General features: G+C 36.0%; 2 protein-coding genes across 6 annotated transcripts in view; one reads left to right on the top strand and one right to left on the bottom strand.

The window, feature by feature from the left end:
• LOC105835564 (two pore potassium channel protein sup-9) overlaps nucleotides 1-13,932 on the bottom strand; it is a 92,840-nt gene that overhangs the window by 44,630 nt on the left and 34,278 nt on the right. The gene's annotated exons all lie outside the window — the stretch shown is intronic.
• On the top strand, nucleotides 9,082-9,833 carry LOC105835562 (optic atrophy 3 protein-like). The gene has a single exon (XM_036283331.1). The coding sequence runs from the start codon at nucleotides 9,392-9,394 to the stop codon at nucleotides 9,683-9,685; it is 294 nt and encodes a 97-aa protein (XP_036139224.1). The 5' UTR covers nucleotides 9,082-9,391; the 3' UTR covers nucleotides 9,686-9,833.

Here is a 13,932-nt window from a genome sequence, read left to right as displayed (position 1 = left end):
TTGAACCATCATCAGTAATCAACAATGAAATTTACGTATTAAAATTTATTAATAAATTATTACACTTTAATACATATATAGTTTTTATGGTTTCTTTAATAAATTGCATATGCATGTCTGACGACTTTCAACAACTTTTACGCGACCCACAATTTTCACACCATTAATTTAATGCGTTTAAAAAGCTAATGATGCCTATCAATTAAAATGTGTACACCTACCGTTCGTCAGTTTCTCATATAAAACCACTTTTCGACAATGAAATTAACCCCTATCTATAATATAAAAAATATTAGAAAAACCGGTTAGTTAGTTTCTAAATGTGTCTCGTCTCTTTCAGATGCAATTGTCGCACAGCCGCTTGTCTGCAGACACAATGGATAAGCGTAACGTTATTAGCTATCAAAATTAATGAACGATATCGTATCCAAACTAATCTCTCGCTTAAATACGCGCTGCACGTTGCTCCACAGACACTGAGCAGTATGACGTAATTAACGATGCCGTGGTTCCCGCATTTACATTTCTTACGCAGATCTATATCAGACAGCTTGTCGCACAAAGGGATCCCGGAAACAAGGGGATGCATTTTCACACCACGAGTATTGAATATCTCGGTCCGCTCCGGCACGACAAGAAATTTCGGAAGAAACTTACAATTTCTCGACAAACTGCTTAAAAATTATCATCCGCGATTTCAATGCGGTAATTCTAGTGCGAAAAGTCGCGAGATAATTATTCGCTTAAACCCATCTTATTCCTCGACGTTTATCGTCGCATTAAGGCCGGGGTCATCCGTCGAATCGGATATTAAGTCTACCTCGTCGACTTTTAACGGTGCCGTTAAAAAGGCTTTACGAACATTCGCGTTTTCGCTCCTACTTTATACACGCATATCCCTTATATAATCCCCGCTCATAAATCGTAAATTGTAATTTACGAGCGAGAATGTCACACGGAGATGCGGGCAATAAAAAAAGTACATTAACGAATCTCTCAACGTCGAACGACGACCCGATCGGAAGGCGCTTGAATGTGCGACGGTCGCGAACGCATAACTTCTACTACACCTGATAAGAACACTTGAGAACACTGATAATTGCAGCACGTGCCGTCGTGCGTACTTGGAGGCGTTATCGGCGTTCTCACACGTTTGTTTTAACCAGGCAAAGGACGCTTGGATATAAGTAGCAGGGAAACTTCTTGTGAACGGAGGAGGAAGGGGAGATACTTAATATAAGATGTCTTTTTTAAGAGTTCAAGTATAAAGCGGAAAATAGAGAGAGAAGAGTCTCTTTATACCCTTATTCCCAATAATATTTACTCATGTGTATATATAATATAAAAAAAAAAAACATTGCTATTTAAAATAAAAAGGATAAAAATATAAAATTTACAAGGAATATGAAAGAATACAAAGGTAGGACTAATAATTGTGGCAATAAAAAGTTATATCATGTATTATTTTTATACCATTATTAAATACTAATCATTCTTATAAGGCAATCAATAATGTAAATTGACGTACAATAAAGAAAGGATTATAAATTACAAGCGATACAGGTACTAATAATCTTGATGAAAAAGATCTTGATTCTTTTTTTCTGCCTTTCAATATTTATAGTTACATTTTACATCGAGAAACATATTACCAACAGCTGTGATTACTTTTACTCGATATAATAAGAGCATTTATGTTTACTTGTGAATAAGAAATGTCTCCCAAGGGAAATCTCCCCTCTTTTTTCATTCTCGAAAACCAGGGGGATTCCTGGATTATATCAGAATGCGACATTCGGTGGACGGCGCCGCGTGCCGCAACGGAAACGCCGTGTCGCATCCGTCCGCCTTTCTCGCGCGCGCGGACGTGCCTTGAGAACGGGGGAGCTGAATGGGGGATGCATTTCTACGTACGAGAGAAGTCTCGCGCGCCACCCTGCGCGGAGGGGATGGTGGTGGCCTGGTTTCATTGAACCTGCCTGCACCGCGTACAACACCTCCGTGCCGCGGCAACCCCCCGCGCACCCATGATCCCACCCTCGAACGTTCGCAGTGCGGAGCGGTGCGCTCGCGACGTCAGGGGTCGGTGGTCGGACGGGGGCCAAGAGGGGGACCGGGGGGGGAGGGGGTGACTGGGCCGGGTGAGTTGAAGCTATGCATAGCCCGCGACGGGCTATATATAGGTCGCCGTTTCTATAAATAGAACCTCGGTCGCCCCCACCAGTGCCCGCCGCCGCCGCGGAGCCCCGCATGAGCTGCGGCGCGGCGGCCAAGAGGGGCGGTCGGTGTAACCATCCCCGTGTATAAAAGTTTATAGCTAAATATACAGCCACCCCCGCCCGCGACCTCGCGATCCAGCCGTCGCCGTCGTCGTTTCTGCCGCGGATCGACACGCCGCTACTGAAAATACACTCTCTTTTACCCCCGACGATTTTGCCCGCTAAACGGCCACCCCCCAGGGACACGGTTGCCTGTTCACTATGCTAATGTTTCTTAGATCGAGTTTGGAGAATTCAGATCATTGATCCCGGGGACAAACTTTGCGATTTACGCGGTGGATACGGGATCGAACGTAAAAGGTCAAGACGGCGCGGTTCTTTTTTGTTAAGATCATTCCCTTGGATGCTTCGCTCAATATCTCTAAAACATTTTTATATCACCGTTACAATACAAGATGATCGTTACAATGCAGAATAAAAACAGAGAAAATGGTACAAATAAACAAGTACCTATGCTTTTTTAGTCAAATTGTAAAAATATATTTACAATAAAAACATTCTCACAAAATAAACATGAATCTCAAAATCTTCTTTTCCGAAAAATTCGACGATTTATGTCGAGCTATGTCACATATTGTTCGCTCAATTTTCATCAATTTGTTGTCAAAAAAAAAAAAAAAAAAAAAAAAGAGAGATTTAGATCTGACATGTTAGATAATGCTCTTTTCGAAAGGAAGTTTTTAGAAGGAATCTCCAAGACCTTCGCGCGAGGCAAACTGTAATCGTACACGCCGCCGCTGTTGACGGGAAGGATGCGATTCGAGCCACGTCAGCTCCGAGAGATCAGGTTTTTGCACCGTCCGAGTTTCGTGGAAGCGGTTTGCGCGATACGCCGCCACTTCCGTTCTTGCGACCACGGACGGTTTCGCATGAGCTCATTTATGCAGGGGCCCGGCTAAGTGGATATAATTCCTTCTCCACGATGCGAAACTCTCTAGATTTATCTACCCCCCCGCTCGAGGACTCTTACGTCGATACGTTGCCTCTATAGCGAAAACTACTCCCCATCTCCCGCCCGTGTGCTTCTATCGAGCGCTATTCTATTTTCTTCCAGTTCTTCGTGGAGAGCCTTTTGGAAACGTCAACTATGTCAGTCTTAAGGCGGAGGGAGTCGCACGGTACAATATGTTTTCGTTTGCTGCGACTTCCGAAAGGTTCTTTTTAGTCGTATTATTAAACTGTATTCTCCTGTCAGCGAAGTCCCAGTCTCTTTCGAGAGAACTTTAATAAACTCTACACTTACTCCGTGACTTGATTTCGGATACTGTGATTTTTTTTCGAAAAGACATTTAGCTCGATGTAATTTGTGATTTTCATATATAATAACATCATATATTAAATAACGTACTCCACGCAAATTGAATCCACGTAATAGAATGCATCGTTGACGTTAACATTAACGGTGATTATCAGTCATTCGTTTAGCAAACGGATAGACGTGATGTAGGTGTGATGTATGTAGGCCGTTCTCTTGTTTACATTTATAAACATAATGAGAATAGATTCGCGTGATTGCCTCGCCCTTTTCGTGAGTCGCGTCGAATGTCAAAGAAAGACCTAATATATTAATTAGAGTATCGTGCAGAAAACAAAATATTTATTTCACGTAAGAGAATACAGATAATTACTTCGCTAAACACATACACACACACACACACACACACTCTCTCTCTCTCTCTCGCCCTCTCTTTCTTTTTTCTCTTCTCTTCTCTCTAAATTAAAATTTGTTGTTTAAAGATATGTCACATTTCAAAATATAAATACAAAAATTTTTAATTTCATACATTATTCTATTATTATGTCTGAGTATCTAAGTTCTTACATTCAAATTTTTCTAACGTAATTCTTTTATTGGTTTAAAAATTTTAAGTTTTTAACTTCATTTTTTGTTTGCTCTTGATTCTTGTAGAATCGCGTTTTGTAGTACTTATTTGAAAATTTGATAAGGAAATAGCATGATAAATAAAAATTTTTATATACACTAAAACGCTAGTACACAAGTCATTACAAGAAATTTTTCATTGTTTTCATCTTTGCAGCTTGTCACAGAATGAAAATTCAAGTATCCATAACAAAATTTTTTTGTTATCAAAGAAAAAGTCTAACAAACCTTTTTTTTTTAAGTTTCGATAACTTTTAGCCGATAGTAAAAATAAAACAATTTTAACAAAATTATATTATTTATCAAAAAAGTTATCTCAGTCTATTATAGTTGCTCATAACACAGAAATTATTGTGTATCGTAATTTAATATTTATGAAAATTGTCATCAAAATTTTGATCAAATAGTCACATAAAATAAAAACGCGAATTTCGATTTACCCTACACAAAGGGTTTCTAACTAGATAGTAACACGCACGCTGGTTTCCCCATTTAATTCGTCATGCAAATGAACCCATCATGTTAAAACTATCCCTATTTTGGGATATGTTTCCCATTTACGTGTGACATACATAATATACGAGGCTGATGCTAATTGAAACAGAGAGCGCTATTCTCTATCATAGTGTCTAAATATAAATTAAACGGCGCTACAGAGCTGGGATCAAATACAAATATAGCATAACGTGACATAATAACGTAATTTTATATATAAGTTGATTTATTTACATTGTAAAATGGGAGAGAAGGAAAATTCACACTCATGTAATAATATAATATAAACACAGAAGAAACATAGAAGTTTATTGCCTTGATTGCCCTTAACTATACCGTCAAAATATTTATGTTATTAATTTCTCTTATATAAGCCAGCAAATAATCTCCTCCCGAGAAGTTAATTTCCTCCCAGTTACAGTTTTAAATTAAGGTCGTAGTTAATTAAGAATTTATTTCAGTAGTTGTTTAACAAGTTTTACTTCTCTATTGCTATAGAATGTACTCTCTTGATATGGGGAAAGTGTCAGATATGTATATTTAACGGAAAATCGTGGACCTCTGGCATTCCTCTCCCTTCTTTTAAATAACTACAGAGAGTTTATAGGATGGGACCCCAAGATAGTCACCCCAAAATATCCACGTTTAGAAATAAATATCAAGCGTTGTCGTGACTTAAAAAAACGACTAGCAAACAAACAATAATCGTTTATTAAGAGAACTAGCTTGTGTAGAACCTTTATTTTCGGATTAGCATGCGATGAAAAAATTTATCGAAGAGAAAGAAACACCAAAAAAATAGGACAAAAAGCAAGCTTACTAGCGCAAAAAGTTTTAATCGGCGTCCAAAATTCTTTCTGGATCAAACAAGATAGCGATAGCGATATCCTAACATTTAATGTATTGATCAACCGAGGAGCAATAAATAGAGGCAGAGCGAGGGGTGCCGTGAGCCTGATTAAACTTCATTCTCCGCTAATGGTTTATAAATAGGCATCTTTTTTTTCTTTGCCTTCCATGCGGTCACGACGGACGGGAGAAGTGTGCTCCTGGAACGAGCGTCCTTCCATTCCGCTGTCCTGCCTCCTCGCCTACACCTCGCCTGCCGACCTCGTCGACATTTTCCGATATTTCCCCGCCGATTTTCACAACGCGCGGCGCCGGCATCGGCGACGTGTTTTCGCAGGAAATTGCATATCGACACTCTTAATGGCGGATGATATTTGATGCTCTTGAATACGAAGATTTCAAACGCCCGATGATGCTGAAATCGCGGCGATGATGAAAACGATCCGGTGTACATTAATTATAGCGATCGAAAGATGTCCACGCATTCGATAGCTCTTAAATTCCACTCTTACGTAATTTTATGAGCAAAAGTTTATTATGGATGCCGCGCAATCATCACTTTGCAAATATTTCCTTTCAAACAATCGCAAAAGGATTTATTTTTTTATTTTCGCCGAGCAAACTGGCATCAGCATATATGAAACTGAGATTAATCATATAAAATGCAAATACGCAAATGCAATAATTGCATCGCACGAAACAGGTTTCAATCATTTATCTTTCCCCCCCAAAATACTATTCTTTCTCAAAAACCATTAAAAAATTATATATAATGCAATTACTATACTATATTCAAAACAGATATACCATTTCAAGTGCTGTTATAAAAATATCATCAATTTAATAAATACAATTCAAGAAACATTTAAAACTAAGAAAAATTTAAACGGCATATTATTAAAACACGTACTTTCTCTCTCTCTCTCTCTCTCTCTCTCTCTCCCTCTCCAGAAATAACTCATTTACTATTTAAAATATATTTATTGATTAATTCAATTATTTATCAAAAATTAATATTTGGTTAGTCAGCATTTCTATAATGAACTATGAACTTTGAAATGTCACGGAGCTTGCACACGTGCTTATAGAAATTCTTCGTTTCTGTCCCGCACGCGGGCCCCGCAAATAGCCATGCATAGGGGCGTAGGTCGGATCGATCGCAGGGTAAAAGTGAAAGGACGCCCCAAGGGGTGGTCGAGAGGGCTATGAAATCGTGCATCGAGTCGGCCGATTCAAGAGAGAAAGAGGGAGGGAAAAGACCTTTGTTAGAAAAGAAACGAGGCGCCAAAATCGAGACTTGTCCCGGAAGACCGATCCGTATCATGAAGATAGAACAGACATTTCCTAGATATGAAACCGAGATATGTCTCTCCTAACCATATCGAGCTGAAAGACAATTTTATCGTTCTATATCCAATCATCATTTATCTAAAGTACTTAATATTTAATGTAATCTCTTTTCTTATTTGATCCGTAAACATTTGATTTAAATAAGAGCTTTGTATCTCTATTTTCTCCTCGAGATTTCTCTGGAAATATGCTAGTAATGTAACAATTCAATATATACAATTAAATTTTAAAAAATTAAAAAAAATTTTAATGCAGAATAAATCGTAAATAGTATTTAAATAGTTATATATAAAGTTATTGTCATATCAAGTAATAAAAAATATGTTGTCAAAAAATTTAAGAGTAAAAAAATTTTCAACATGGTTTTATATATGTATATTAATTTATATATACACGCTTTACACGTCTGTTTCAAAGAAAAAAGTCCTGGTTGCATTAACGTGACTATTCAAAGCCCGAGATATAATTCTTTTTGCAGCAATTTTCTTTATCTCTCATTATAATAAAATAAATACTGTAATAAAATTACTAAGCAGTAAAATATATGTAATTAAAGATAATGACTATTGAAGCCCTAGTTAAAGCTTAGTAAAATTAGCGGTCGACAGTTATTCCTAGAAATTTTATCGAACATTATTTATAAGATCATGAAAGCGTATCCCATATGAAGGAGATTGGTACGTAAAGGATGAGGGCAAAATTCTGGATTTTCTCGCGAGAGATCGTGTGCGGTTCGTACCTTTGCGACAATCTAGTGGATCTCGGCGACGGATGATGGCTTATATCTCGACTGCGTCATTTCAGTGGATTCGATTTCGCCGGTAAATCCAAGCAGATGATATCGAGACACAAGGAAAATGGATGAAAATGTTATATCGAACAAGGGGGAAAAACGTCGCTCCAACGGCCAAACAAATTCTCGATCTAACAGACCGATATTTACAGTCCGTTCTTATTCCAAGACCAACTTAAGTAATATCTTAAGATGTTAATGTGGTTGTGCGATTGCTTTGCGACATCTTATACTTAAGACGGTCTTAAGTATAAGAATCGAGACTACAAATACTAGACACAATAGACGACTGTCCAACGTTACTCCCGTATTTATTTCGTATAAGTATATAGGTCAACATGTGGCATTGCAAAGCGCATTTAAAGCGTGTTTTTGAGAGGATATATAACCGGACAAATGACAGGATATATAAATCATCATACATATTTAATAAAACTGATTTCATAAATCATGCAAAACTGGCTATATTTAAAGATATAAAATTTTTGAAAAGATTTTTAATTTTTAATTTAACAAATTAATAATGTTTAAAAATGTTAACAAACGTTATTTTTTGAAAAAAATCATTTTTTTAATGTAAACAAATCGATTAAATTAAACGAAACAATCCAATTAATAAATTATATGGGTCCTCTAACTTTATACACGGCAATACGAATATATATTAGTTGATAGATATACAATTATATATAATATTTAAAATATGTGACTAATTTATTCGATACTAACTGATTCGTTCAATATGATGTGGCAACGTAAAAAAATTTTCGCAAACTTTATCAAAAAAAGTCTTTTCTCGATATGTTTTCATATTATATCATTTTAGATGATTTATATAATAAATATAAAATTAATATTTTCATTTCACCGTCATCTAAAATGTATGCTGAAATAATACTTCACTTTGATGAGGTTTCAAAAGATCCATGTGATTATCACTTTCAAATCGGAAGTGATTTTGTATACCGTACTGTATAACAGAATCAGCTCTGTTTTGGCATATAGATGAATATAATCCGTTTAGTAACCATAGTCAATATGAGAAAGATATACTTCCTGATTTTCGCATAAAATGTAGAAATATCTCAAAACGATATCTTAAATCATTTCAAAAATATTCGCTTCTTACATTTCTCATGAAGATTATTATGTGTAATTTTAAAAAATATCAAATCACCAATTACTTTTGTTATTCTCACAAAAAATTTACACCATGTTACATTCTATTATCATGTTATCTAAACTAATTTAACTTTTATGCTACTAAAATTTATTTTATAATAAAAACTTATTGAAAAAGAGAGATTTTTAAATAAAATTGATAAATTTGTTTATAATCGTAAACATGCAAATTAAAATGTAGATCACGTAATTTAAATTGATTTTCTAAATTAATTTAGTTTAAAAAATAATGTGTAACATTGCGTGAATAAATTTTAATAACAGAAACGCATAAAAAGTAAAAGAAAAATAAAAAAACATTGACAATTTCTAAAAATATAAGATTAAGAATTTTTATTATTATAACAAAGAATAAATGTCAGAAGCGAATAAATGACAATCACAGCCCTTAATAACAAACAACTTAACCTGAATTTTTAATTTTCTTTATGTCAAAATGTGATAATTTCTCTCAAGATTAATAACAATTATTCAGTAAGTTAAAAATTCATTATCTGCGAAATGTCATTCGCAGGAAAGTTTCATTAACTATTTCCTTTGAGGAGATGAGTGCTCGTAGTTATGGTGCAAAAGTTCCCCGGTGCAAAGCTTATTGGACTGCTCCTAAGACAAATCACGCAGCCATTGTCAAGGGCGATAGTGATGCGTGTGAAGAAACGACCGCTCCTAAGAAAATATTTTCTGATTCAATTGGGACGTTTTTATTATTGGTGCGAGAATGTGATAAAATGGGAAAAAATTCCAGCGAAAAAAAGACTCGTTGATGACGAGCGTACACTAAAACTAGGCACGGACTTACTACTCGAGGTAACGGTAGCAATTATGGGATCGTCACGCGCATTATTGAAGTACTAACTTTATTCCTCTTCCCAGGCATTAGCCTTTGGGATATTAGGCAGTGTACTTGTATACGAGGCGCAAAGGTCCGCAGAGAAGTCGAGCGTCGCCGAACAATTGAGAGATCAGGAGCTCAATGATTTAGAGACGGAGAAGGATCGACTGATGCAACGGGTCGAGGATCAAGTGATCTTGACGAAACGGCTCAAAGACATCATTACAGAGTATAAGAGACAAGTCGGATTACCGAGTGATCTCGAGGGAGAGAAAGGCGTATAGATCCTTGATTTGAGGTAGAATGTGAAGATTGCGAAAAGTCAATCGCGAAGGAATTTTTGAACGACATTCGTAGCGTCGTTAAAAGACCGCATTTTCATGTGGCGCAGATCGCCGAGCGAAACTCTCTCTTTCTTTCCCTCTTCCCTGTCGTCACAATTCCTTCCCGCAGAATAGAATTCGCCGCGTTACATTCTCGGTGAACCGCAAACTGACGAGCGGTTCTCGCGGAGCGCGGATCCCGGCAACCACCGCCACTACGGTTCGAACTTTACGCGAATATCCTTCCGTCCTCGCCCCGTCTGTCGTTCCGGTTCACATTAGCATTCGTTAGCATAATGAACGTTATTTCCACCGCGCGTGTTTGACTCGCAGCGGCGGATTTCACGGCGGGCGTTTGAACGAAATTTGACTTTCAGCATCAAAATCGACAGCGAAGGAGAGAACGTCATTAGAGGCAGACGGTACGGAAAATGCACGAATCACGTTGACTCGACAAGCCAAGAATACATTATCGCACATCTGACTTCGTGTTTACATCATGGAACACTGGATAATAATTCAAAGATTTACATTCAAATAGTTGAGAAGAGTGACAACGGTAAAACACATTTCCTATTTTGTATTTCTACATGTAACAAAAAGTTTAATCGTGAGAAAATCAAAAGATCGCAAATAATCATGTCTGCGGTTAAATCGTCATTGGGAGTAAATCAGCGATAAATTTATCAGAAAGTCCAAACTGAAACTGACAGCGGAGATTGCAATTTCTTGCGCAAACGCATGCTGCTCCTAGTAAAGCTGTCAGTACGTGTACTATTAATTCGTATAAGCGCAAGATCATCGAAGTTAAAACGGAGAGGAATGTTTCCGGCAGGAGTCCGATCAAGAATGTACTCTGCGCCGATAAAGCGGAACATTTTCTCGATTTCTGCCCTCGGCAGTTCTTTGACTGAAACAACCCGTTACTAAAAAGGGGGAAAAAAAATCTTTAGAATTTCATGTGAAAACACCGTGCAAAACGCAAAAAGTTATTTCGCACCTTTCTATAAAAATTTTACAACCCTAACGTAAAGGCCTACTCAAAATAAAAAAGAGATTCATTCCTTTTAATTTTCTGAATGCCATACACGTACTTTCCGATATATTTATGCCTTCATATTTGTACATTTTATATATAGCTCCGGCAATATCTCTCGTTTACACATTTAACGCTAAATGCGAAAATTTTTGTAAAATATTTTATAGAAGATATACACACTTCTTCCTTCTCCACAAAACAGAATAATATAATTTTTTTTATACCAATAATTAACAAAAAATAAGATTATTTTCGTTCAATCTCATTATTGTAACAAAAAAAAAAAAAAAAACCTTAGAAATGCTGCGAAAAGTATCTCTTTTCCTAATTTTCTTTTAAAAAATAATAACAATTTTAGAGACACGTTTGACGCGTCTCTCGAAACCGCCCCGCGTGGAATATTACAAGAAACAGAATAAACGTCATATGTACATCAGCGCGAAAATCTTAGTTATCTGTGTATGTGAGGAGGGAAACGCCGATCGTATATCCAAGATCTCCAAGTATTCGCGAGACTCTCGAGAGAACATTTCGAGTTCGGTTTTGAGACAGACGTGAAATTCGATATTGATGTCTCCGTGACACCGCGACCGAGGAGACCCTTACGTGGGGACCCGTTTCTCGCGCGATACACACCGATTCAAATCGGGTAACAAGAGAGCGTCGATGCATCGTGTACTCTATTGGTGTACGATGAATAAAAATATTGACAGGATCCCCGAGATAAACTCGCGAGACCTTCCCGTAGCTTCTGCATTTCCCGAGAGAGCAAATTTTCGAGATAACATGTTTGAGTGAAATACTAAAAAATACACACGGCAAAACGCTCCCTATTTTATTTTATCCTTGCACAACAATTTTTTTTTTTTTTTTTTTTAATGTAAATCGTATGTACTGTACGGTATAATAATTAATATAACATTGCAAAAGAAGATGTTTTATTAAAATGAGAAAGTTACAGAATATAATTTTCTGAACACTGTTGTGTTAATTGCGATAGTTTCTTAAAGATTAGCTCGAGGATAATCTCGCTTACAAGGTCGAATAATTTGTTTGTACCAAGTAAACAATTCAGACTGAAAAAGAATAAAAAGAATGAACAAACTACCTTCTTATTCAAGAAAAGAGAAATAATATCAAGGACGGGTTACAACCGTTGAATCATCATCAGATAATTCTTTGATTTCATTTTGTAAGATGAGAACTTAATGATAAAGGTAGTAATCTTACTTTAGCTACCGATATGTTAATGAGATACTAATTTCTTATAAAATCATTCTTGTTATCTCCCTCGCTAAAAAGTTGTAGGAGAAACTTAGAAAATACTGCGAAATGAAAATTCGCGTGAACATTTATTCCACTGGCGGATATTAGGGACTTGGGGTTAAAATTCTCCCCTTCCAAATTAAAAGAAATTAGTCTTATTAACTGTTAAAAAAATTTAAGTAAATGATGCATTAAACGTTAATACAGACCGATCAAACGCAGGTGCCTGTAGATCAAATTCTTATGCAGGATTCACACTGCGTCCGATGTGTGTGTGCGTGTGTGTGTGTATGTGTGATAACAATGCTATACAAATCCTCCCCCTCCCCCGTTTCTCCCCCATTGTCGACGTTAAGATCCGCTAGTGATTCGATCAATAAAGTTCTTTTTTACATACGTATAAATTATATGACGTAAAACATCATTTCTACATCAATAATTTTCTATTAATAACAACAAAATTAACTATATTCTGTAATCGCATCTCATGCAGTCTCCGTGTCGTTTCCAGTGCTAGCTTCGTGATTCCACTCCGTTGAAATCCAGAAATTTTACAGATAAAAGCGCGCAAAAATCGAAAATTACCCCGCTTATTATCGTGGCACGTAATGCAATATGATTGTTTCAAAGTACTGAATAATATTACGAGTTATTTCTAGCGTCCTACTTCGACATTATAACATCGATTTTCCTCATCAATTTACGTTCCAATGCATTTGACGTAACTCAAAAGCGCTCTACAAAAGACAAACTTTCAAAATCCATCGTTTTATATGCAACAATCTAATAGCATCGAAAGTCATTTCAGTTTACCACAATAAATTATAAATGCAATATTCGTGCAGGTAGATGGGAAGTGTGATATTAAAACAGGATACACACATGTTTTGCACGAGTTCGTTAAAAATAATTTGCTCAGCTACGTGATGTATCAAACAAGTTAGAAATAAAAAAAAAAAACAAAATCGCTGGAAGCAATCATAGTGGAAAAACATTGAATCTGCCGTCTCGTCGAAGCCAAAAAGCTAGATTAGTATGGATTACAAAGCTTTCGTTAACTTCATTCTCGCGAGATAATAATCTCTTTCAGTTTACTTTAATCATATCCGAACTTTAGAACGGCTTCCGTGCCGAAGTTCTGGTGATTAAGGATCGACAAGTCCCTTCATGTCTATACAGCCATCGTTCTTAAGCCTCCAGAGTGCCTTTTTTCGGTCAATAAGCAACGATGTCTGAAAATAGGTCAAAGCTAAAACCATCAACCATTTACAATGACACTTTGTCACATACTATATTATTAATACCACTAATAATGCTTAAAAAATAAACACTATATGACTTTTATTATTACATTATTTTATTCTATGCATATATATTATCATATAAATATTACTAATTTTCAAAATAATATTGAAATAAATAATTTGACATAAAAATATATTTCATTAAATATAACTTCAAATGTACTTTTAACTGCAAAAAGGTTTGTTTTCCTTTTACATTAAATTTTATTAAAAATTATAATAATTTTTACTTTATACTTTTAATTAAATGATGATTAATGCTTTGATAATAAATTAATCATTAAACATTTTTTGTATTCTTTAATCTGTATTTACCTTTTCTACACATCTTTCAGACA

Source organism: Monomorium pharaonis, chromosome 2 (assembly GCF_013373865.1).
Source record: "Monomorium pharaonis isolate MP-MQ-018 chromosome 2, ASM1337386v2, whole genome shotgun sequence".
Classification (NCBI taxonomy): domain Eukaryota; kingdom Metazoa; phylum Arthropoda; class Insecta; order Hymenoptera; family Formicidae; genus Monomorium; species Monomorium pharaonis.
This window is presented reverse-complemented; position numbering and strand designations above follow the sequence as displayed.

What these genes read in the sequence shown, in the direction of transcription:
- LOC105835562 (XM_036283331.1), top strand. Translation starts at nt 9,392, where the DNA reads ATGGTGCAAAAGTTCCCCGGTGCAAAGCTTATTGGACTGCTCCTAAGA.